At 35.9% G+C, this 27390-nt stretch overlaps 3 protein-coding genes and 1 long non-coding RNA gene across 4 annotated transcripts; 2 read left to right on the plus strand and 2 right to left on the minus strand.

Moving 5' to 3' along the window:
* Positions 1-1492: 1492 nt before the first annotated feature.
* On the minus strand, positions 1493-2269 carry LOC139189808 (uncharacterized mitochondrial protein AtMg00810-like). Its single transcript, XM_070809038.1, has one exon. It carries the CDS (start codon positions 2267-2269, stop codon positions 1493-1495), a length of 777 nt encoding a protein of 258 aa, XP_070665139.1.
* Positions 2270-20320: 18051 nt separating this feature from the next.
* Positions 20321-22468, plus strand: LOC139190238 (uncharacterized). The gene is made up of 3 exons (XR_011574327.1): positions 20321-20686; positions 20820-20888; positions 21860-22468. It is a non-coding gene; the product is annotated as an uncharacterized lncRNA (long non-coding RNA).
* A 1930-nt stretch (positions 22469-24398) lies between these two features.
* LOC108173379 (auxin-responsive protein SAUR67-like) lies at positions 24399-24915 on the minus strand. Its single transcript, XM_017332309.3, has one exon. It carries the CDS (start codon positions 24913-24915, stop codon positions 24523-24525), a length of 393 nt encoding a protein of 130 aa, XP_017187798.2. The 3' UTR covers positions 24399-24522.
* Positions 24916-26925: 2010 nt separating this feature from the next.
* On the plus strand, positions 26926-27390 carry LOC103436406 (auxin-responsive protein SAUR68-like). The gene has a single exon (XM_008374833.1). The coding sequence runs from the start codon at positions 26926-26928 to the stop codon at positions 27388-27390; it is 465 nt and encodes a 154-aa protein (XP_008373055.1).

Below are 27390 nucleotides of genomic sequence, written 5' to 3' on the forward strand. Positions count from 1 at the left end.
GATTTTGTACGAATGAAAGTCGGCCTCCCTTTTTTTATTATTGTGAAAAAAAAAGACTTATGGCACTTTTCTTTTCCTTCACTTCTGAACTCTTTCCTTTACTTTTGACTTGCAACTTCTATCATTTTGTCTCCACATTTACTTATTTCATGCACCATATTCAATCAATGGGGCCATGCTCATAATGTCCACGTGAGTGGTATTCCACAAGAGGCAAATTTTGTTTTGTACTCTTGTCATTTTGTCTTCATGCTTTGATTGAATGCAAAATTTACAAAGACCATAATTAGTTGGGAAGCGGTTGCCTTCTTTTGTTCTTCACGTGAGCAAATTTCCACGTGATGTGTAGATCCCTTATTGACTTTAAAACCTGGTGGTCTCCATACCTATTTCGTTCTTTTTCTTCTTGTTGTTGCTTTCAAATTGTTTTGAGAAGAAACCGCTTGATTTATGTTAGAGGGATGTGGTCTTTTAAAGATGTCACGACAAACTTCACCTTTTCACCTTTTTATTCGCTTGCTGGAGACGATTTCCTCTACTTCCTAATTTAGACAAATTTTAAAAGAAACTTGGTCAGTAACCCCTATTTTTCTTAACTCCAAGACGACGACGTGGGTTTGTTGTTGTTGTTTTTTTTTTTTTGCAGGAAGCATCATTGTTTTTTATGCGACTTCCTTCTCCGACTTTGTGCCAAATCCTTCGAGTACTCCTAAAATGGAGCAGCAGCAACCATTTCAACTTCGGATTGAGCTCCTGTTGAGTTTTGGTTTCAATATTTGTTGTATATTTCATTATGAATGTTACAAGAGAGTGAAGGCAACTCTTAGAGAGAGCCAAAAGAAAGCTACAATAGATTGTAGGATAACTACACAAACACAATCCTTAAAATCTGCCCTAACAAATGGAAAAGCAAAAACCAAATTACAAGTAAAGAAACTTTTACAAGCAACTAAGAAAGGTTGATGTAAGGTGAATGACAAGCTATGGAAAGTGAGGTTGATGTAAGGTGAATGACAAGCTATGGAAAGTGACTTTAGCCTATGACTTAGCTAAAGTGAGGATGACAACTCATACATACAACCCATCCATACAAACCGGTTTCACTACACCCCCTCAAGCTGGATCAAGGGGATGATTGATGCAAGCTTGCACAACAAACGCTGAAACTGAGTAAAGTCTAGTGCTTTTGTGAATAAATCAGCAAGTTGATCGTGGCTGGTGTGAACACGGTGTCTATCACCTTGGATTGAACTTGAGCACGAATATAATGGCAGTCAACTTCAATATGTTTGGTCCTTTCATGGAATACTGGATTGGAGGCAATGTGCATGACAGCTTGGTTATCACAATACAAGGACATAGGTTCCATGCTTGTGAATCCGAGCTTGGAAAGAAGACCTTTCAACCATATAAGTTCACAGGTTGTTGCTGTCATAGCCTTATACTCAGCTTCGGCACTAGATCGAGCAATAACAGTTTGTTTCTTGCTCTTCTAAGTGACAAGGTTCCCTCCAACAAATGTGCAAAAACCTATTGTGGATTTTCGATCAAGGGCATTTCTAGCCCAGTCAGCAGTGTAGGCCAAGATGTGATTTGATCCATTGTTCTTCATAATTATCCATCTTCCTACTGAGCCCTTGAGATATCGAAGTATTCTCTTGACGATTTCCCAGTGAACTAGAGTAGGAGAGTGCATGAACTGACTGGCTAGGCTAACTAAATATGAGATATCAGACCTAGTAATGGTGAGATAAATAAGTTTCCCAACCATTTGCTGATAAACACTAGGGTCCGAGAGAGGTTCACCTTTTTCATGCCACTGAAGTTTGCTAGCTAGGGGTGTCTGAACTGGTTTACATTCCATCATGTTAGCTTCATCTAGAAGATCGAGAACATATTTTCTTTGATTCAAGAACAATCCCTTTGAAGAGGTAGCCACCTCAATTCCAAGAAAGTATTTCAAAGGCCCCAAGTCTTTAATGGAAAATTTTTGGAGAAGTGACTGCTTAAGCATCTTGATTTCACTTATATTGTCACCTGTAATAATTAGGTCGTCAACATATATAAGCACAACCAATTTGCCAGCAATACTACTTCGAACAAACAAAGAAGAGTCAGCATGACTCCTTTTGAACCCTGCAACTTCAAGGATTAAACTAAGCTTCGAATACCAAGCTCGAGGGGACTGTTTGAGACCATATATGGCTTTGTGAAGTCTGCAGACCTTGTTGGGTTCATTTTCTCTTGGATGACCAGGAGGCAACTTCATGTACGCTTCTTATTTAAGATCCCCATGAAGAAATGCATTCTTCACATCCATTTGGAATAAGGGCCATGCATTATTGATTACAACAGACAACAATACCCTCAATGTGTTCATTTTGGCAACAGGAACAAAGGTCTCCTTATAGTCAACGCCATAGGTTTGAGTAAAGCCTTGAGCTACTAATTGTGCCTTGTGTCTTTCAATGCTTCCATTGGATTTGAATTTGGTCTTATATATCCACCTACTTCCCACGACCTTCTTGCCATTTAGAAGATCCACCATACTCCATGTCTGCTTGTCATTCAGAGCTTGAAGCTCTTTAGTCATAGCATCTTGCCACTCAGGCATGCATGTGGCTTCATGAAAATTCCTTGATTTGAAAGTGTGGGACACTTTGTTAAGGAAAGAAGTATGAGAATATGAGAATCTGTGATAAGAAATGGTTGCAGAGATAGGATGCCTTGCAGTGTAAGTAACATACTCTTGTAACCTCACATGTAGATGTCTATCTCGTGTAGGATTTCTTCTTGGTGCACTTATAGCTTGTTGATTTGGTTGAGCTTCTGATGGTTCAGATGAGCTTGGCACTGCATCAGTTACACTCTCAGTGAGTTGAGAATTATCAGTGCTGATATGAGCAGGAGTGATTTCATGAATTTCTGCTGGAATAGGTAGTGGAAATAGGTCCATAAGATCTTCCATATTAGCATTAGTCTCCAACCCTTTGTGGAAATAAGGCGAATATTCATCAAATCACACATCTATAGAAACTGTCAGCATCCCCATGTTAGGGTTGTACACTTTGTAACCCTTTTGAGAACTGGCGTATCCCATAAACATACATTTGACAGCTCGAGGGTCAAGTTTGTCACGATTGAGAGATTGAATGTGCACATAACAAGTACAACCAAAGGTCCTGAGGTGAGACAAGCTTATAGGCCTGCCCTTCATGACTTCAAAAGGAGATTTAGTGTTCAACACCCGAGTTAGCAGTCTATTAATAATGTACATGGCAGTGAGTAGAGCTTGAGACCAAAATTTCTTAGGAACATTCATTTGGATCATAAGTGATCGAGTCTTCTCCAATAAGTCTCGATTCTTTCTCTCTGCCACACCATTTTGTTGTGGTGTACCAACACAGCTAGTTTGATGCAAAATGCCATGATTGCTCAAGTAATTACTCATGTTATTGGAAGTGTACTCGGTACCATTATCTGATCTTAACATATATAACTTAGATGAAAATTGATTGGTGATTAGGTTGTGAAGGTCCTTAAAAGCATCAAACAAATCACTTTTAAGTTTTAAAAGATACAACCAGGTTACTCTAGAATAGTCATCAATAAATGTAACATAATATCTATACCCATCAAAAGGATTCTACCCGAGAAGGACCCCAAATATCAGAGTGAACAAGCTCAAAAAGTTTACTAGTTCTAGAATTAGAGGAAACAAAAGGAAGTCTAGTGGCTTTTGACATTTAACAAGTTTCACACTCCAGTGTGTTTTTACAAAAAAAGGGAAACAACTTGGTCATCACATGTTCTGAGGGATGAGCAAGGCGTTGATGCCAGAGTTGGTGTTCCTGAATTTGACTTAAGTTGACACTGAGTTTTTTGACAAAATTGGACTCCTTTGAGAAATAGTAGAGTCCATTCAAAAAGAACCCTTCACCAATCTTCTTCTGAGTAACTCGATCTTGAAACACAACATTGTGAGGGGAAAATATGGCAAGACGGTCTAAGGTTTTTGTGATTTTTCCTATTGACAAGAGTTGTAAAGGAAAAGAAGGTACATAGAGAGCAGTGGAATCAGTATGCTCACTTAGCAATCTAATCTTTCATTTCCCTATAATAGGTTCCCCTTTCCCATTTGTAACAGATACATGAATTGGATCAATAGTTCTTTGAAAATCATGGAGACTAGAGGGTTTATTAGTTATATGATTAGTGGCACTAGAGTCAATAATCCAAAAATCATGTGTAACATTTGCATTAAGAGCAGTGGAAATGACACTGATAATACCTGGAATATTGCCTTTCGATGTGTTCTCCGAGTTAGCCAAGAATCCAGAAAATTTCCCTAGCATTATAGTAGGGTTTTCAGGTGTCATTTCATTAGGTTCAATGCTTCCTTGTTTTTTTTTAAGAAAAACAGCAAACTCATTGATCAAGGACATAAGATTTGTTGCAAAATTGGCCATCCCATCAGTTGAGGAACAAGCTGAATGATTTTCTCTCAAATGTCCTCTCATGTTGCAATAAGAACATTTCCAGTCTGCTTTCTTGCCAAGCACCCTATCACCAGTTGCTTTGTGATTTGTCATGAAAACCCTAGCTTCAGAGTTGGATTTGGGCTCAACGTTTATCACTATTCATCAAGTTTCTTCTCTCTGGACTGCATGACACACAGTGGTAAAAGAGGGCAGCTCTTGAGTCATTAACAAGTGACTACGCAGGTCTTCATACTCCGCTTCCAAGCTTGCTAAGAGTTGAAAAACCTTGTCTTCATCAGCCCTCTTCAGTAGCACAGCGGAATCAGTCGTGTGTGGACGATACATATCGAGTTCATTCTACATGGATTTCATACTTCCAAGGTGTTAAACAAATGAGTGATCACCTTGCTTTAAACTAGCCACACTCTTCTTCAGTTGAAAGATGCAAACTGAGTTGTTTTGGCTGCCATACATGTCTTTGACAAACTCCCATAGGAGAAGGGAAAACTCTAAGTAGCTGAAAAGCTCAGACAATTTTGGCTCCATGGAGTTAAGTAACCAGGACATGACCAACTGATCAGTAGTATGCCATGTATCGTAAGTTGGTGAAGTGGATTCTGGGGGCTTAGAGCTTCCATTGATAAACCCTAGCTTCGATCTTCCTCCTAGAGCAAGTGACACAGCTCTTGACCAAGGAAGGTAGTTGAACTCGTTCAATAGCACCGAGCAGAGTCGTTGATTTGGATTGTTCTCAACCCCTTGGGTTAAGTTTGGGAAGGAAGATGAGGCACTGTCGGCACTAGACACATTTTCTTTTGCCATCTCTATCGATGATGAGCAAATGAAGAAGTAAAAAAAAAAGAACAGAGTCAGGACCCTATGGTTCCTGCTCTGATACCATGTTGAGTTTTGGTTTCAATATTTGTTGTATATTTCATTATGAATGTTACAAGAGAGTGAAGGCAACTCTTATAGAGAGCCAAAAGAAAGCTACAATAGATTGTAGGATAACTACACAAACACAATCCCTAAAATCTGCCCTAACAAATGGAAAAGCGAAAACCAAATTACAAGTAAAGAAGCTTTTACAAGCAACTAAGAAATGTTGATGTAAGGTGAATGACAAGCTATGGAAAGTGAGGTTGATGTAAGGTGAATGACAAGCTATGGAAAGGTTGATGTAAGGTGAATGACAAGCTATGGAAAGTGACTTTAGCCTATAACTTAGCTAAAGTGAGGATGACAACTCATACATACAACCCATCCATACAAACCGGTTTCAATAGCTCTTAAAATGGAGCAGCAGCAACCATTTCAACTTCATTAAGCTTCTAAAATGGAGCAACAACAACCATTTCAACTTCAGATTGAGCTCTTAAAACGAAGCAGCAACAACCATTTCAACTTCGGACTGAGCTCCTAAAACGGAGCAGCAACAACCATTTCAACTTCGGCAGCCATTGCGGTTGTTGTTCTCACGGAGAAGGACTTCGTTCATGGCCACCTTCTTTTATGCCGTTGACGAGAAAATAGAGCATGTTGTGACACTAGGCTAGAGGACGCCGTGGCTGCTGTGGCCTTTGGTGTTGTGTGAAGTGGTGGTGCTCGGCGGCGTCGTAGCGGCAAGTTGGGCAGAAAGGGAGGAGGACTGCAGCAAGGATGGTTGCTGCTTCTTAATGTACTTAAAGGTGTCGAAAGACATGGTCACTGGGAAACTGAAGGTTGTCTTTAAGAGATCATGGGGACGAACTTGGATCATTTCAGTTGTTTGGGCTAGCTTTCTTTAGAGCCCCTACCTCTATTTGTGCTTCGGGGAATGGGAGAGATTTGAAGAAGCACAATGCTTCCCCTTTTTCTGCAAAGTGGAGAAAAACAACCAAGAAAAATAACCCAAAAAAAAAACAAATGATTTTATACCTTTGAGTGCTTTGAATGCTTGTTGCTTTCTTTATTCTGTTTCTCTATTTTTTCTTCGTTGTCTTCTCCTCTCAATGTCTCCTTGAACTTCCGTAGCACTTCACTCCTACTTTGATTTCTCTCTTAATTTCTGCAGGGTCTCCTCCCTTTGTTTTCTTTCATTCCCCTTCTAATAGCAGCTGATGTCTATTTATAGGCATCCTAGGAGGGCTCTAAAGCTTTTACATGGGGGAGATAGTGGCCATGTCTTTCGTCACTTTCTCTTAACCTCTCCCACTAACTATGCAATCTCCCACATTTTGTAGGAAAAATAGGAAGTCCTTGTTCCACGTTACTTCTCTCTAACCGTGAAGTCATCTCGCCTTGGCATGGCAAATTGTTTTAAAAAAAAGAATTTAATTTGATGGGGGACATTATATGCATGCCTTGTACGACTTGGATTTCCAAGTCTAAACTCTTCACGTGGGCAGCATCTTTTCTTTTGAGAAGTTTGTTTGTTGCGAACTTCTCTTTATTTTATTTTATTATTTTTTATTTAGGAGTTTATCTCATGCTAGGTGGCTAACAGAGAAAAGAATTCGAATTCCCCCATTTTAGTGGTTTTAGATAAGTTCCAAACCCTTTTTGAACTTCTTTTGATTAGTTTTTCCGCACTAGCTTCTCCCGTACCATTCTTTACTGTTCGTTATTATTTTTTTTTTTTTGAAGAGAAGAACATAACGGTAAGTAAGGCTTCATACTTTTTCGTTATGCTTGGATTTCAATGATCATTCTGTAACTTCATTCAATGTATATTTTTTATTCTTGATTTGTTGCAGGTGTCTTTTGGTGGAAACTCTTTGCTTTGGAAGCTTTGCTTGATAACTTCGTACAAAATGGTGGGATTTTTTATCCCTTTAGTTTTGATGTGCAGCTTTATGCATCTTCATTTATTTTTATTATTATTTTTTTGTTCCACACATGCATCCAAATTCATGCAAAAGACTAGTGATTAGTCCTCTCTTGGGCTCGTACAGTGGATTCATGACAAATCAAATCCTTCCAAGATGGGAGACAGGGGGTATACTTTTCAGTAGATAGCTGTACCATTATTCAAGCATGGCTGTTGCTTTTAACTTTTGGTCAAGCATAGCTGTTGTGCAGCACCTATGAATAAATATAGTTTTTGATAGACTTGGCTTTTTCGTAATCAAGCATGCATGACAATTATTGTTTTTCAATGCATCAGGCTCCCTTTTTTTTTTATGCTCAACACTGGGTTTTACCATAGCGATGTTTTGTTATCCTTACCTTTTTATGCATCCATCCATTGGTTTCATACTCGCTCATTGGGCCAACTACTTCATCATCTAAACTTACTTCATCGTTGAATACCTGATACGCCATTTACTTAAGTATTTACACACTTAACGAGGAGTGTTGCAGTCGTAATTTAAGTAGGAATGTGATTAAGTAAATCCTTATGGGATTTTACCATATCTTTTGGATAGCTTCAGAATTCAACCAGTTCTCTCTACACTTTGCCGCACCCCTCTCTATAACTCTCCAATTAAATAGGCCTACAACACTATTTATATTTTATATTATTTATTGGTAATAGCCAGAAAGTTTGGAATAAATCTCTTCATATTTTATATTATTTTATTAATAATTATCTATAGTTTTAAGCAGTGCAAGTCGGGAATAGGATGCCAATATACCCTAGCCACCATTTTATTTCTTCTTCTGATATTCAACCGAATAGAGAGATTTGTTTGATTTGTGATGACTCTTGTATTTGTATTCAACCAATATATATACCTTGACCACCATTTAATTGAGTATTGTTTTATTTGTGATGGCTCATGTAAATAATATTTATAAAATGTTTCACAAATCCCATTCTATGAGTTTGCTATCGTTAGCTTTACTGCTTTGTAAATATATTAGGTTTTGTTTGAAGGGACGGAACATTTTCTTATTAACTACATCATACATATCAAACAATTTGTTTAAAAGATGGAATTGGTCCCTTAGTAATATATGTAATCATGCATATATACTGGAACCAAAACCGAACTTTCACATTTTCAAGCTATTTTAATATATGTCTATATATTCTTGAACTGTACCAAGCAAGTTTTCAAACTATATACCTATGTCTACTATATTTTGTTTCTGCATCTATTTAGAGTTGAAAGTGGGTATAATTGACACACCCCGACCTAAATCAGGGCATGCTGGCCGTCACGTGGGAGTGACGTAACCATGTGCACAATGCAGAAGCAATAGAGATATAAGGGAATTACGAAGGAATAAAACCAAACTGCTAGCATAACTAGTTAAGATAGAGAGCTAGTGTGAGATTAAGTGTGAAATACACAACCAGAGCATAAATAGTCTAAGTGCAGTCAAGCAGGATAAGTACTAAGAATACAACACCCGAGGGTGATCTTACATGGTGATGTTTTGTCAGAACCCCTGTCAGATGTTGGAAGTATGCCCACAAAGCCACTCATTTGATGTAATAGCTTTTGGAATACTTATTGTATTAAACTTTTATATGTTTAATGAAGGGCAAAGCTTATTGTTAATCACTATTTATTGTATCATGTGTTTAAGCAATAAGGGAATCCAAGGAATGTATTTGATCTAAGAGATAAGTGATTTAAGTAGGTTAGATTATCGAGACCTTTCTCTTATGTTCATTCCTAAAACGTTCCTAGCCATATGATTGCCAATTGGGCATTGACAATCCGCTAAGGTTAGTATGTGTTATGTCGACTTAAGCGTGAGTATGACTAGTCTCATGTCATTTAGTGTTGGACACTAAGGCAAACACATAGGTGCTCAAAAGAGTGATCGAGTACACTGAACAACGATCAAAAGAGAGTTCAAACATACATGTCATGTAAGAACTCGAAAGTTGCAATATGCAAAGTAGTCATTTGACCTGAGGCATCATAGATGTCTAATGGTTAGGTACTTGATCTTTGATCATGTCAAAGGCATTCCATTGGAGTGTCCACGACATTGTTGTGGTCAAGCTACCTAGTCATGTAGGCATATGAATGCATAACAAGGAATCTCTAACCTTCCATGGTGGAAGGAGAATACTCTAAGATATAATTCGAGAGTCTTTGGCCAAAGCATATGAATATGACTTAAGAAGTTTGTTCCAAATCATATTCAATTGAATCATATAGATAAATATCACATTGGATAGTAGACATGAAACAAACTATCACCTAAAACAATGTGGTTAAGAGTATTGTATTAGAGAATGACCGTATTGCATTGTAGTTGTAACTGGATAGGTTCTCCAACCACTTCTACTTAGCTTGGGTAACCATGATATGCTGCTAGGTGTCACTCATGGTTTGTGGAAGCCCTAAAGATTAGCAAACACTAATTTTAAGGGAGAATTGAAATGTGGTTTCAATTCACAATCGATCGTTAAGAGTAACAATCGCCCACAACTTCGCTAAATGGAACCTAATGGATCGTACACCGAGTAAGGATGTTGGTGAAGAAATTAAATGAAATGGATAAGCAATTAAATGGTTTAATTGAAGAATGGTCAAGGTTAATTAATTAGTTAATTAATTATACGAAATGTTCGTATTGGGCTTATATGTTGGTTTTGGGTTTCGGGGCCCAAAAGTGTTTTGGTCCACAAGGCTCATTATGTTTAAGTTGTATGACAACTAAAACAAAATAGGCAATTAGCCCAATCAATTTGATATGGCCGGTCATGAGGGTGAGAAGTGTCAAACTTGGATTAATTACAAGTTTGCCACTCACATGTGATGAAGTATAAATTCAACTTTATAGCTTTATTTTCATTAAGGGTTTTTCTTGGTGAAATGAGGTGAAACAATTTTCTCTCATTTTCTCTAAAGAGGCTGGCCACCTAGGGAAGGAATAGCTAGCAATCTCTTCTTCCCTAAGTCATCCATTTCATCTTCACATCACATCCTTGGTGAAGAGACTTAGAGACATCAAGCTTTTGATGTTTTGGAGAACAAATCCTCAAATCCTCAAAGAAGCAAAGGAGCACAAAAAGGAGGAAAATCACAAGGAAGATCCAAGGAGCAAGGAGGTGACTTGAAGGCCCTCCACTTAGGTGAATCCCTTGTGTAATCAAGGATGAGCTTCAAGGGTAAAGAAACTCTAAATCTTTCCTTCTCTTTAATGTTGTTAAAGAGTTTATTGGTTCACCATATACTAGGCTTTGAAAGTCATGGGTTTTATGAATTGTTTTTTAATGCATGCCTACTTTAATGTGTTAATAGTTTGCATATGTATTCAAATATTCTCACATGTTCTTAGCTAGGACAAAATTTTTCCTTCATCAGAATCCTCGTGATCCACCAAAGCACTTCTACTTAAAACATGGAGGGGCGCAAAACAGAAAGTGTGAGTGGGCAAAAACTAAGCTTTTCAAAATCATTTCATTTCTCAAAAGTTTTAACCCCTCGCGGTAAAACCTGTATAATTTCCCTAGAAAAATAGAATATATATATATATACATATCTCAAAACCATGCTCAGAAAAATGATATTCATAAGTATGCCAAAGTATCTCAATGCAATGCTATAGGTAAACCAGGCAAAATATATAAATATCAAATATTGCATCAGCCAAATCTCTCTAACTCAAACTGCACTGCTGAGTATATAGCTCATAACCAATCTCAATCATATCAAATCAAATCCTGCACACAAGTCGGAACCACCTACAGTGGTCTGTATGACAAGACTAGGTGTAAAGTAAATATGTTCTAGTGCTACAATCACGTGAAGACTGTGCGAATAATAGCGGGTCACCTACGAGTCGAAATCACCTAAAGTGGTATGTACGACAAGCTTGTGCACCTAACTTGGATCCAAGGTGAGCATATGGTGCGGGAGGTGAACATCACATGAAGGACCGTGCCCTAACTCTGGGCGGGAGCACTACCATCGGGGTGCAGGTTTATGAGCTCTCAATACATTACAACATATCTCACATAACCGAAGCAATCTCATACCTTTGATTTATGAACTTACCTGGCACTTACATGTGCGTCCCCAACACCAATCATGAATGTATGCAACTACTAATGCATAATTAAAATAGATAGGTACTTGCATGGCATTTCCAAAACATATATTCATTTAAATTAATTTTCTGGGAAAAATCTCAAGTATATAGGTATATACGGAAAACCAAAAGCCCACTCACTAATATGTCGAAGGGTCATAGCCCCCGAGCCTCGATTGATGGCGCTCGTCCTCAGGATATGTCTCACCTATATGCGAAATAACTGAATAAACGTTATTTAAAGCACATACACAAAACTAGGAAATAACTTATCATACATTGCTCAAATGGGGTATTTGAATATACCATTATGATCTACTCAACCTCAGGAACATCCCCCGTATTTCTAGAAAAATTTTCCGACGTCCCACGCGCTGACCAAGGCATGGCCAGACGCGCCCCCACGCGCGGGCAACCCTGACGGAATCCTTAACCACCGTTAGGGAATATTCCGCTAAAAAATAGAATATTCCGTTAAAACTAACCTGACGCCGTTAGCTACCGTTAGGAATATTCCGTCAATATCAACAGAATATTCTCCTTTCTTCTGCGGTGAATCGCCGGTCGCCGTCGCCGAAAACTAGAAATTCGAAAAACCTTAATATCTTCTTCATTTCTCAACCAAATTTCACGAATTTTATACCAAAAGGAAGCTTAAGACAAGTAGAACAAATCCTTACTAGTTTTAAGACCTAAAACTCACGGGATCTCGCCGGAAAAATCCACGATAACCGGCCACCTCTGCAACTCACTATTCCCGAGCTTCCTGACGTCCAAAATGCCTCAACTCTCTTCTCCGAGCTTCGGGGGAGTGATCTAAAGCTTCCTATAACCTCAAAACTCCCTGAAAACTACACATTTATGTGTGCATGAACAGTGCATCAAATCGGGATTCGAGTTCTCAGATCCGACGTCCTCGCGACCAACTAAGGGTACCAATGTGTTCCTGGGCCTGCAAGGAACACAAAACCAACCTTCAAGTCTTCGATCTGTGATTGAATTGGATACTTGAAACTTGTCTGTACGATTTGTACGGAAAATGGGAAGAAAATCGAGAGGGAGAGAAAGAGAGAGAGTCAACGGAATTGGATGAGGGTAAGTGTGTGTGGTCCAAATTGGGTTACCAACCAAAACAAATAAAACTTTAAAATTTGATTGGGTCCAAATAGTTAGGAAATGAACTTAATTGGTCCAAAACCTTAGCCCATTTACACACACCATCACCAAACGCTCAAGGGTAATTTCATCAATTCACGCTATGGCTATGACAATAATTGATATATACTTATTTTCAAGAGGAGCTTTCAAGGTTTTCATCACTCAGATTATTGGTCAATCGGGCAATGCTATTATACAGACTATTGGCTGATGTGTATTGATTAGTTAAAGTTCATGTCTTGCATATAGTGATTTGCTTAATGCTTTAAAATCTAGGTAGGACAAATACAACACATGTTCATAGAAATTGATTTTATTAAATTTTGTGAAGTTCTATGTACTTGTTGATCTCATTGATTGACAAATGCGGTGGAAGTTATTTGTATTACTGCTGCGGTTGGATGTTTATATTGGTCTGATTATAGCTAGCATATTTGAGATGGAAATTCATATCATGCATCGCATGAATGAGAGGCATAAGTTCGGTGGGTTACATGGGTTCGTGTCATGGTGAATTAAAATGGTTTGATGAATTGGAAAGATTGGATCCAACTCTCCTAGGGACCAGGGTTTCTAGTAAGGAAAACTAACGAAAAGTTCAAAAACAAACTTTAGGTTTAATGAAAAATGACAAATTAAAGTGTAGTGAATAGTACCAGGGAAAGGTAAAATGTGGTTTTTCGTTAAAAGTGAACAGTACCGGAAGTGATTCGTTAAAACTCCCTATCCACTAAGCATAATTAATTAGCAACAAATACAATCTTTATTTAAAGGACGACTTGGTGACCGAGAGATGGACATTGTGATTTGAAAGATCAATGGGAAGTGAGCAGATGTGTCATGGGTGGTAATTCATATAACAAGACACTCGACGACAAAGAACGGTATGGGATATGTGAGGCTTTTGTGTGTTTTGAAGTATGGTTTCACGAGAATAGAGGTGGAAATGAGGGAACATTCATGCATCATCATGGAACCATTGTTTCTAATTTCTCGTGACCAAAATCTATGATTACATGATACTTATTTAACATTGTCAATTTACTGTTGTAAAGTTATGTCCTTACTGTGTGGTTGAAGCGTGCCCCTCTATTGTTATGCAGGTTTACGAACTAGACAATCAAAATGATAGTTGGGATGAGATTGGACTAGATGTAGGGCTAGAAATTTTATTTATTTATTTTAGCCTTGTAATTTTGAGTTTTTATAAGATGAATTTATTTCTCACCCCATTTTAGTTACTTTCTATTTTATCTTTTTAGTTTTTATTTATTTATTTAATTTTTAGCTAGTGCACCACGCGTTCAAATTTCTCTATTGACCCCGGGTTCGTGGCTTGACATGTCCCTCGCCGTTGATGTCTTTCCACCACAACTTTCAAGGCCGCACGTTTGAATTTGGAACGTCAAAATTTCACGTGTCACGAGGTCTAATTGCCATGAGTTAAAAGATTAGAAACAGTACCTATTCCAATTTAATCTGAAATGCATGGTATGTGGACAACTATCCATCCTTAAGGGGAACAAGTCATTTTAGATACATAGTCAATCACTCAATAGCTTCCGCAATAGAGCTGCCCAAACGGACTAGAGATGCCACCATCATCTTCTTTTGGAGCAATGGGTAAAGTTTAACTACTTTGCTGAATTGACAATGCTTTTCATCAAGACACGTAAACCTAATTCAGCAAGGAATCAAGGGTTCCCTATATTCTTAAAGTCCTTACAATATAAGGATTGACATGCGCCACAAGTAATATATTATACTCCTAAGAGGATGCAATATGCCAATATCTATTCCAAGATATTCTCTGAGATTCTCTCGGTTTATGCGGATCCATATCCTAAAAGATCTCTATCTCGACTAGTATAAATACATCATTCTAGAGTTCATCTTTGGTAACCTAATTATCACACACTTATTCTCTAGCGAACTACTTGAGTCTCATAGTATTGTTTACTAACTTGACCGTCAGAGAGCCTTTGACCGGCACACAACTTCCCTGGTCTTTGGCTGCTTACGATTATTTGTTCTTTTACAGATATACAAGTTCGTGCATCTTCCTCTTCACACAGTGGTGCACGAAATTAGTTCCAACATTCCCACTTTTATTTTTATGTTTGTATAAATTTCTCTAATAAAGACAATGCAGGGGAGAAAATGACCCAACAATATCCACGTGAGAAATTGTTTTTTATTTCACAGGGGAATTATACCTTGATTCCCTCTAGTGGTAGGGTTAAAACCGTTAAAGTCATAAACACCGCGTGGAGTATGTACAAAATAAAAAGGGTAAATTACACTTTACTCTCTAAGGTTTATGATCGATTTCAATTCCTTACAACATCTTCAAAACATTTTACTTTCATACCTCAAGTACTATTTTATTTCAATATAATACATTCGTTACATTTTCTATCCATTAATCCGTTAAAAGCTGACGTGGTTGCCAAATTTATGGCACGTGTCAAATTTTTAGTATCCGGTCTCTGGTTCTTACTGTTTATTGACTAAGACCTTATTAGTTCTCAAATTTTGATTCAAGTCCCTAGCATTAATGTGGTAATGAATTTACATGTTTATTATATAATTTTTTAATATAAAAATTAGTAATTAATTTAGGGTTTAATACTCACACCTCTATTAAACTTCTAATTAATTTTCAATTCAAACATTTCCAAAATAATAAAAAATTAAATTAAATTAAGTTTGTAGCTATTAATTTTTTTTATATATATATAAAAAGATTCTCAATTTTTTAATCTTAAATGTACCCATTCATATAATTTTTCAATTTTTTTAATCTTAAATGTATCCATTCTCAAATATATCAATTTGTTATATGTAAAATGTACCCTTTTTTTAATATAAAATCCATTCAAATTTTTTAATCCATGTTTACCCTTATATGGGTACATTCTTTTTCTTTGATTTGAGAATGTATCCATGTTTTGGTACAATAACTTTTTTTGTTAATTTTGGTTAATGTACCCATACATATATGTACACACACACACACAATATAATAGAGAGTATAATTTATATTTTATTATTTTTAATCCCATAAATTATGGGTTTTATTTAAAATCTCATTAATATAAACAATTACAAATTTCAATTTTTAATTTAAAAATTATAGTAACTTACATTATTACATTAATGTCAGGGACCTCAATGAAAAACTAAAAATTAACAAGGTTTCACTCAAAGAATATTTATAGCTAGGGACTGCATCCAAAGTGTCTTATATATATACACACACACACACGAATGGACAACATAACCATTCATCAAGAATGTGCAGTATAAGGCAGCGGTACTGCACTTTCAATATCAGATTTATACATGTCAAGCAATCAGACTTTTCCAAAATATGTCACATAAATTGCGCACACACATTCATATTTTTAATTGTTCCATAGAGGTAAAAAATTTCTATCTTTAGATTGTTGGAGCAATATTAGAAAATGTGAAAAATAACAATATAATTTCAATGATAATAATCATAAAGAAATTCACAACATCAATTATATATGAGATTAATATAAACAACTAGAGACAAAGTTAGAGTAACTAACAAACTTGGAGATTGAGGCTTGCATAAATGCAATATCCTAAAGATAGAATTTCGCCCCTACTCTTGTGCTTGTAGTTCGGTAGACGTCTATCTCCCAAGATTCAACAATCTATAATCCGAAGTCAAAGCACTTAATCTTCGGACTCTGGCGAACTTTATATATTTCGTACTCTCAAGACACGACTCGGAATTTGACACACGAAGCATGAGAGAAACAAAGTAGGGAAACCCTATTTCTCAAGAGTAAAAATTAACTATAATTTTCTATATTTAATACCAGTGGTTTCATGGGTTTATATAGAATCCAATTTCTACTTATTAAAGAGATGTAACTTTTCATCTATAAGTATTCATCACTTATCAAAGGAATACACCTAAACAACATAACATTTCTAAGAAATTGGTTAACACTATTTTTCATTCAATTATTAAAATTATATATTACAATATTTCATATTATAATATATAATTCCAACACTATGGTGGGACCCATTCTCGTAAGAGAAGAAAGACAAAGAAGTAGAGAGAAAAGGGAAAGAAAATAAAACTACAACATTCAATATTCATTCATATCTCTCCAAATGAGTATGAAGAGACTAAACTTGCAAACTAAGGAATCGAGCAAGTGCAAATTTTCCTTTGAAATTTCAAATACTTAAAAATCATGAACCAGATCGAGTATGAGGGACTAACTGATCGGATTCCATTTCCTTCTCCTATTTTAAGCTGTCTGATTCATTCATTTTCCCATTTCTGTTAAGTAAACATCTCACGTGTCAAGATTTCATAATCGAGCCAATATGTGTTCCAACTTAACCACTTGCGCAACCGACCGGTAGTTGTTAGGTTTTATTACAAAAGGCCTTGATGTTACAGTTGAAACCACTTATGCATAAGTAGTAATATATATTACAAAAATAGCAAGGTTAAGAACCGTGGCCATTGAATTTTTAGTACTGTAAGTTGGCATGGTTGCACCTAGTTGACATTTTTGCACCCTCATGGATGCGTGAAGGCCTACAACTTGTTTGGTTCCAATCGGTCAATGGCATATTCAGATGCAATTGTTGCTTGAAGGCTATGGGATTATGGGATTTGTTAATGGAACAAATTAATCTGTGCCCGGCTCAATTTTCTTCCACCTCTTCAACAGATTCAGAGGTAACATCAAGTAGTATGTCTTCAAGAACTGCAACCGATGAACATTACTACAATATTAACTTTAGGTGTCGGATGATGGTGGCGGTTTAATAAGCCATTATGGTGGCGGTTTAATAAGTCATTCAGTTAGTGTCGGATAACAATAAAATCCTATCGGTTACATCCGACATAAATTCCTGGCGGATATTTAGTGTTGGATGCAACCGCCATAAAATTATTATAACCGCCAATATTTTTGAATTCTTTTTTTTTATAATTTTTTTAACATATTCCAGCGGGTTTTAAGTTAATGGTGGGTTATAACCGATAGAAATTAATTATTTTATTATTTTGATTTCTGACGGTTATTATTTTAGTATTTTAACGGTTATAACCGACAAAAATTGACTATTTATTATTTTAAAATATTATATTGATTAAAATAAATAAATAAACACATAGTTTAAATATCTTTCTTTTTTTCATTCATGGACCTATGGGATACTAATCTGCAGGACCTATAGTCCTTTCCGTCATTTCCCTTCAAACGGTAATCATATACAGTTTTCGCTTTTTTCTTTTTGTTCTTGATTGGCTTCTCCCTGACCATTTCTCATTTACATCCCCAAACCTTCGAATTTCCTATAAACTCAAGATCAATGTTGCCGATCTTGATATATTTTTCATACATCATATAAATTAAACAACATTGAGACATATCGAATTGGAGATCATACACAATTTGATATGTAAAGTATATAATATTTTTGTTAAATTTACTTTAAATAACCGCATTTTCAGAAGTTGTTTTCTTTTCAATCTCCTTTTCAATATGTACTCCAAACCAAAGAGTATACAACTCTCCAAAATATTTTTCTGTGTAAATCCTTCATATAACTTTACTTTTTTACTCACTAAATTGGAGAACTTACAGTTTGTACAACTTTCATTATCACATCTCAGTCTCAGCTCCGCCGTAGCACGATATTGTCTGCTTTGGGCCCGGCCACACCCTCACGGTTTTGTTTCTGGGAACTTACACGAGAACTTCTCAGTGGGTCACCTATCCTGGGAATGCTCTTACCCAAACTCGCTTAACTTCGAAGTTCTGATGGAATCCAAAGCTAGTGAGTTCCCAAAAAATCTTGTGCTAAATGGAGGTGTGTATGTACATATAAGGCACATCACCCCCTCTTCGTTGGTCGATGTGCGATGTTACAGTCCACCCCCTTAGGGCCCGACGTCTTCGTCAGCACACTCGCACCACACATCAGAGTGGCTTTGATACCAATCTGTCACATCCCAGTCTCAGTTCTGCCGTAGCACGATATTGTCTGCTTTAGGCCCCGACCACGCCTTCACTATTTTGTTTCTAGGAACTCACTCGAGAACTTCCCAATGGGTCACCCATCTTAGGAATGCTCTCGTCCGAACTCGCTTAACTTCGGAGTTCCGATGGAATCCGAAGCCAGTGAGTTCCCAAAAGGTCTCGTGCTAAATGGATGTGGGTATGTACATATAAGGCACATCACCCCCTCTTCGTTGGTCGATGTGGGATGTTACACTCATGGTCTAGATTAAGATAATAGATAATTTAAAAAATATTTAAAAAAAATAAAGTATCAGCTTCTAGATTAAGATTACAGATAACTCAAAAATTAAAAATATAAAAAATTAAATTAAAATTTTTGTTTAGAGATAAGGTTTTACATTTTCACATCTAGATGCAATGTAATCGGTATCAGACACATCTGGCGATTATTATTTTAGTATTCTGATGGTTATAACCGACATAAATTGACCATTTTATTATTTTAAAATGTTAAATTGATTAAAAATAAAGGAAAACTAATGAAAAGAGCTTGAAAACTTTGAGTTTTAATGATAAGGACAAAATAAAGGGTAAAGTGAATAGTACCAGGATTGACTTTTTAGTGTGAAAATGTGGTTTTTCGTTAAAGTGAACAGTACCGGGTGCTTTTCGTTAAAGTTCCCTAAAAATAAATATATAAACACACGGTCTAAATTTTTTTTTCACTCATGGCCCTGTCGGATATAACCGACACGAACAAAGTAAAAAATCATCAAAATCAGAGTTAAAATAACCGTTAAATTGTGATTTTTCGTTTATAACCGTCCAAAACTTTTGTTCTGTTACCTAAAATCTAAATGTTTTTTTTTTGTGATTTTTTACATATGCGATCTCGGAATGTGTACAAACAAGTTTGACGGTTAGATCGTTGAAAAAAGTTTCATAGAATGCATATCGCGTCAAAACGGTAGATTAAACAAACACTTTGAGTTAATATTATACTTACATCAAGTATAAAATAAGATTTAGTGGTATCCACTTGTGTAAATATTTTAAATTGAAGATTGAATTCATTCAATGCATTCTTATAGGGTCGAGGAGTGTAGCTGTAAAAATTCATCAAAATCGGAGGTAAAATAACTGTTAAATTGTGATTTTTCGTTTATAACCATAAAAAACTTTTATTCGGTTACCTAATCTCTGAAATTTTTATTTTTTATTTTTATTTTTTTTTGCGATTTTTATGTATGCGATCTTGTAGTATTTACAAACAAGTTTGACGGTTAGATCATTGAAACTAGTTTCGTAAAATGCATATTTCCGTTAAATTTGCCTAAATTTTTAAGTGGAAAAAGTAATTTGTGCTAAATTTTTATTTATGTTTTTCAAGTATTGATTAGACAATATTTAGTTTATGTGATGACATTTTCATTGTACAATTATCTTTTTGTTTCTTTATTAAACCAAACAATTATTTATTTAATTTTTAAAAACGTATTCTATTTAAATACATATTATTTATTTATTTAATCAAACAATTATTATTTTATTTTTTAAAATTGTAACAAAATTTGGGGGGGGAGGGAATTTAAAATTTTGGTAGGGAATTTTGGAAGGATTTTGTCTCCATTTTTTTTCTGTCGGTTATAATCTATAGTAATGAAAAATTTTGTCGATTTTAACAACTAGTAATGAAATTTTCCAGAATAAAACATCTCAATCTCTTCCTTGCAACTGTGCCTTCTCCCTTCCCCCTTCCTTTCCCCCTTTTTTCCAAACTCCAAACCCGAAATAATAATTCCTTCACATTTCTGCCCGTCGACTGCATCACCTGCAATCTCCAGTCTGCAACTTCAGAAGATCGAGTGAAAGTTTCAGAGCGATAGAAATTACAAGATGGCGGGAAGTGGAAGGGGGTCGAGGTTCTCACTCCTGCTGCTCCCTCTGTTGATTTCTTTCTCCATGCTGCCCTGCATATCTATCTCTTACAAGCCAGGCGACATCGTCCCCATGAGCAAGATGGGCCTTTGTCACTTTGTGCGTACTCTCTCTCTAAAATATTTATTCAATTTCGGCTCAATTTTAATGGGTTTTGTTCAAATTTTAATGGGTTTTGTTCAAATTTAATGGGTTCTGTTTAATTTTTAATGGGTTTTGTGCAATTTCGCAGTTTCAGATGAAAACCGAATGGCATGATATGATCGGTCGAAACTGCCCAATTTTTGCCGTGAATCGTGAGGTAAATATAGGGTTTATTTCTTGGTGATTTTACATGGGTAGTAAATTTTTGTTGTGTATAAATTTGTACGTGTTAGTTCCTCTAGTGAAGCCGATGGGCTATACAGGAGCTGATGCTTATAAAATGTAAATATATGGGTAGTAAATTTTTGTTGTGTATAAATTTGTAGGTGTTAGTTCCTCTAGGTGTTAGATTCCTCATTTCCTTCTCCTTCTTTTCGCTCCGATGAGGAAATCTATTAGTTTGAATTCTAGTAATCCTTCTTTTCGCTCCGATGAGGAAATCTATTAGTTTGAATTCTAGTAACCGTGACAGTTTTGGTGTGCCCATACAAATTCTTCCCTTGTCAAACATGTTGTCATCGGAGAGGAAGGATTTGAAACATAGGTTGAATATGGAAAATGCAGTGAATGCAGGGGATATGGAAAATGCAGAAAATTATTTATATTTTTTTTTATTATTAATATATTTTTTGTCGGTTTTATCCGACAAGAATGCTTTTATTTATTCTTATTAATAAATTCTCCGTCGGTTATATTCAACACAAGTTCTATCGGTTTTAGTATTTTCTGTCAGTTTTAGCCGACATAAATGCTCTTATTTATTCATTATTAATATATTCTCTATTGGTTATATTCGATACAATTTCTATTGGTTTTAGAGTATTTTCTCTGTCGGTTATATTCGACACAATTTCTGTTGGTTTTAGAGTATTTTCTGTTAGAAAATTCATTTCCTGACGCTGGTACTTCTGTCGCTTATTATATCTGCCACTGCATCCATTTTTTGTTAGATTTTTTTACTTAAAATTCGACAGTAATATATGTTTCTTGTCGGTTATCATAACGACACTAATAAATGGTTTTGTAGTAGTGGAATATAAAGTCTACAAAATGCATGATAGGGCACTTATGCAACTCATTACTGCAACACTGTCCTCCATCTGATGTAGTTTCTTGTGCAATTAGCAGTACAAGTGCAAGGGATTTATGGATTAGACTTCAAGAACAGTTTGATGTTCTGAGTAAAACTACTATCTTTCAAATGAAGTCAAATCTTCAGACCATCAAGAAAGGCACTGATTCTATAACTCAACTTGCTAAGAATTAAGGAAGCAAGAGATTTTTTTGCTGTTGCTGGAGTCACATTTGCAGATGCGGACATTGTTATTCTTGCTCTTAATGGCTTGCCATCCGAGTTCAACACCTTTAGATGTGTGATCCGTGGCAGAGACCTCAAAGAATTTCGATCTCAATTGACTGATTTGAACCAAAACAATGTTGTTGGTAGTGGAAAGTTTAAGAAAGGTAGCAGTGTTTCAGGCAGTGAGAGAAGAAGAAGATTATGCCATCGAGAGAGGAATGCTAGTGCTGGGACGACAATTGGGGTTGTGAAATTTTTTTGTTGTTGTTGTAGACGACAAAGAAATACAAGAAAACCCTGGCACGTAAGGAAAATCTAGACGAGTGATACCATGTACAATTATGATTCCATGTATTGATATGTAGAAAATATTACAATATATATGGTTATATTAATCTCTATTTAAGTAGGAATCCTACACTAATTACAGTTGAAAATTCTATTCCTATATTATTGTTGACCTAAAAACTACTTGCCCTACGTGGTGCACAGAACAAATAGCTAATGAGCTAACTACGTCATTTGGTTGAATGGAAGGCGTGGCAACTTGACGACTGAGCTCGGTCGGTGAGTAAATGAATGTGGTGCTAATGGTGTCGAATACACTACTGATTTCTTACCCGAGCGATCGCAGTATAGGAAGGAACTCGTTTTAGCCTTTGAGTTTTAGAGCCTAAAGACAAGGCTACTAGTCACTGCGAAGTTCAAGGATCGTCGACACCTGGTTCGATTGCTTCAATTATATTTGTGAAAATATAAGTGTGCTAAATCAGTACTAACTAAGGACACAAATACTCAAAAGAGATAAGTGTTTTGACTGTAAATGTGGTTCGGCAGTCGAAATGTCAAATTTTAAAATGCATTTATGAATATCCAATCATCAAATTGGTTCGGCTTTCAATGTGCCAAACACCATAACCTGGTAACACCTCACTCGCTAAGAAGCTAATGAGATGACCTCTTTCAACAATGACTAAGAGATTCCTTGTTGAGCAAGACTTGGATATATAGCCAACCAAACTAGGAGTAGTGCTGTTTCTACAAACTGGAAGGTGCTCCTCGATCACTTGATTTACGGCTCCATTGTTGTTTCTACATACTCTAAGATGTCACCGGTTGTATAGTCACATAGATGTTTATATAACTGAAAGATATGCTTGACAAAGTAAGGGCGTTAGTATTTTTCTCAAAGGTTTGAGAGGGTTTTGTGTAGAGTGAGAATTTGCGCAGGGATTTTGTGTGTTGAATTGAAGGGGCTTTGAATGTTGCAGATCCTTTTCTATTTATAGGAGTGATTTTTACCTTTTTCCGAAGTAGAATCTCACCTGGATTGTATTTCGTCAGCATTCCTTGATCCAAACTATCAAGTAAGCCTAATCCCTTTGTTAAATTCGGCCACTCATTCATGACTTAGAACTCTGCACCTAGTCCTTTCAATGTATTTAATTCATTCCTGATCCTGATTAGTTTCGAACCTAGATTTTTGGAATAGTATGAATCTTAATAATGCACATCCCAGTCTCCAATATTCCTACTTGATTCAGGACTTAACCGAATCCAATCTTGACTCTCAAAGAATCCAACAGACTAGGATTTGGCTAACTCACTTTGGGCTGGACTTCTGCCTCAAAAAGATAATCCTGGGAATTCAAGGTTTTTCACTTTGGGCTGAGCCCAAATCACACTCGGCCCAAGCCCACTATTTTGGGTCCAAAATATTGTGTTCTACAATCACGGAAAATATTCCTGATGAATTGATGGGAACTTTAACAAAAAGCTTCTAGTACTGTTTACTTTAACGAAAAACCACATTTTTACACTAAAAAGTTAATCATGGTACTATTCACTTTACCCTTTATTTTGTCCTTATCGTTAAAACTCAAAGTTTTCAAGCCATTTTCATTAGTTTTCCTTGAATTAATTATATTCTAACAAAAGGTCATACGTGACAATGGCAACCAACCATGGCCATTGACCCTTTTTTATAGTGGTCTAAGCTGGCATGGTTGCACCCAGTGGGCATTTTCGCACCCTCATGGATGTGTGAGGGCCTACAAGTTTGCTTCGGATCGGTCTCTAGGACTACTGAATAACAATTTCTTTGATTTTCATGCAACGGTTAAACCACGTCAATATCTTATATTGATTTTTTTTGTAGAAACAAAAAGACAAAAAACAAAAAGTGAGAAGAAGGGAAAGAAGGGGATGAGAATATGACAGCATAGAATCCTACTCAATTTTCAGGGCTTATTACGTGTGAGGGAAACAGATATATTATTCCTTCATTTTTTTTACATTTCAACTCCATCCCCATTTCCCTTGCAGAAGATTGATTTAATTATCTAAGAAGCTGTTATCCAGTTGAAAGATTCGAACCTCATTTATCAAAAATCAAAAGGTATATAAAAGCCAGCCCGGATATACCTTACGATTTACAAAAATACAAAAAAAACAAAAAAAAAAAAAAAAAAAAAAAAAAAGGGCTAGCTAATCAGTAACTCCAAAGTAGTAACTGTGGGCTTGTTTGTCCTTGATGTAAACAAGCATTCATTGAGCAGCTACGGGTAATGATAGAATTGAGTAAAGCTTTCTCCGTATCTACATTAAAACAACCTCGCTTGACAAGTGAGACCATGTAGTTCATGAAAATTGAATCACATGGCAATGTGATAGGCTCACTACTTGAGAGTCCAAACTCTTCCTCTGATATCTTGAAAAGCTCTTGAAAAATGTGGTTAGAGAGATAGGATAACGGCAGCACAAAACGCCTCTTGTCTATGGTATATACCACGAAATTTCCTTTTTCACTCACTATATTAGATGTTGTACTTTTGACTACATTGTTCCCACCTTCTCTCGGGTATGCAATCGCTTTCCACTCCATAAAAATTCACTTCTCCCACTTCATAGCATACTTAATGAGCTTCTCGGGGCTGAGCATCGTAGAGTCCATGCTAAACGAAGATACGACCTTGAGAAAAAAGAAGGGAAAAAGTACTTCGAAATATTTTCCAGAATGCAGAATTACTAGTTCTGTTGGTTTGAGAGCTACGGTGGTGTTTCCTTCATTTATATATATTTTCACCTGAAACCTCAGACAAACTTTTAATATTCGTAGTTTTCTTAGGGGTGTAATTTTCGCTGTAGAGCCGTATGTGATTAGTGATATTAGATGTTAAGTTCCGTCCTCGCTAACTATTTTTTGGTCAAGAAGATACTTGGTTAAAATACTATTAGTGGAGAAAATTATATAGTATTCCCTTGTGGAGAAAGTTCCGATGTGCAGCAACTATACGCATCTTTGGATATTACTATGAATTATATTACGTTATATCTTGTTGAATAAAGACACATCTTGGCAGTCGGTTATTTCTATGATTTAGTTATTTCGACACAAGATTTTTGAGTTCCAAAGTACTCTTTTGATTTTTCGATAATGTTATTCAATTGTACCTTTGCTAGTTGGAAATCCGGAGAATGATAATACCAACGACTTAGCGTCCTCCACTCTTATCATAAAAGACTATTTCATATTATTTATTTATTTATTTAGTTTATTAGGAGAAAACTAAGGGCATGTTTTATAAGGAATAGAAACTGTAGAATTATTTTAATTCTTGAGTTTTACTATATTATGGGTAAATGAATCATTTCATTCCGTAATTTTTTTTGCTCTTACTTGCAAAGTAAGGAATCGAAAAAGTCAAGTCTATCCTTAAAATCCATAATCAAATACATAAAAATCAAGAATTAGATTGAATAGGGGACGAGTTGATTTGATTCCCTTTCCTTCTCCTATTTTATTAAGCTTTCCAATTCATTCTTTTTCCCATTTCTATTAAGTAAACATCTCGCGTGTCAAGATTTCAAGGTTGGGCATGTGGTTCACTACTGATTGAGGTGAAATATGTCCTAACTTAATCACTTTTATTAGGTTTTATCACAAAGACTTTAGTGTTATTACTTAGAACCATTCATTTATAGGTAGTAATAAATATTAAAACAATAGCAAGGTTAGGAACCATTCATTTATAACTATCAAGTTTAAAATAAATAGAAAACTTCATTTTAATTCTTGGCAAAAATGACTTTTAGATTAAAACTATGAGTAAGATCAAAATCTAATTTTAGTCCCTTGATACATTAATAACCTCATTTATTAATTATATTTTGGCCCAGTGCCTTTCTTTTCTATGAAGTTCTACCTTTAACCAAAAAAAAAATAAAAAATTATTTTCATTTTTTTTAAAATAAATTGAGATTGCATTCTTCAATAACAAACTATATATACGTCATGTTTCCTTTTTGCGACACAACTTCTGAACTATGCTACTGGAAAAACAAATTAGTGAAATAGATATGCAACTATAGAACTTAAAAATAATAATTAAAGTTGAGAAGCATCGCAGGGCCATCCTGGTCCCCAGCATATAGCTAGTTCCGCCCTTAGTTTTGTCTTTGTGTGTCCTAGTAATTAACCAACTGATACGATCTGCTTGTAATCTATATAGTAACAAACTGCTAAGATATCAATCTGCCCTTAAACCACAAGACATAAATATTGCATAGTTTTTCAAACAGCATCCAATAACAGTAATCAAGTAAGTATTGAATTGTTCTACATCGAAAATCACTACACCCAAAATAGTACAAAACTAACGGATTGTCTGAAGTGCCTAAATATATATATATATATAGGAAACCAATACCGTTGCTTTCCATACATCTGCACAGTACGAAGTAACAACATTTACCATTCAAGCTATAAAGGAAACCAATACCGTTGCTTTCCATCCATCTGCACAGTACGAAGTAACAACATTTACCATTGAAGCTAGAAAAATATTTCAAGAATTTATTCTCTTCTTTTCTCTAGCTCATATCTCATATCATCATGGACATGATCGTTACGAGTCCCAAGAGACTCATGAAAATGGCTAGGAAATTGCAGAAGACAGCTGATATGGGGAGGAAGAAAATTTCAAACCCAAGAGTAGTTGGTAACAACTCCAATAATACAGACTGCAACTCGATGGGCGAAAAGGGTACTTTTGTCATCTACACTGTTGATAAGAAGCGTTACGTGCTACCATTATCTTATCTGCATAACTGCATTTTCCAAAAGCTTTTTAAGCTGTCCGAAGAAGAATTTGGACTCTCAAGTAGTAGGCCTATCATCGTGCCATGTGACTCGCTCTTCATGAATTACATAGTCTCACTCTTCCAACGTGGAATAACTACGGATTTGGAGAAAGCTGTACTGATCAACTCTACCATTAGTAGTAGCTGCTTCATTGGTTCTACTAATTTATATAAAGGCAAAACAGGACAACAATTACGAGTCCTTTCCGGTTACTGA

This window comes from Malus domestica, chromosome 12, assembly GCF_042453785.1.
Source record: "Malus domestica chromosome 12, GDT2T_hap1".
NCBI classification, from domain to species: Eukaryota; Viridiplantae; Streptophyta; class Magnoliopsida; order Rosales; family Rosaceae; genus Malus; species Malus domestica.

Bases quoted from the DNA above. Each gene is read 5' to 3' on its own strand.
- LOC108173379 (XM_017332309.3), bottom strand. From the start codon at position 24,915: ATGGAGTGGAAAGCGATTGCATACCCGAGAGAAGGTGGGAACAATGTA.
- LOC103436406 (XM_008374833.1), top strand. From the start codon at position 26,926: ATGGACATGATCGTTACGAGTCCCAAGAGACTCATGAAAATGGCTAGG.
- LOC139189808 (XM_070809038.1), bottom strand. From the start codon at position 2,269: ATGAAGTTGCCTCCTGGTCATCCAAGAGAAAATGAACCCAACAAGGTC.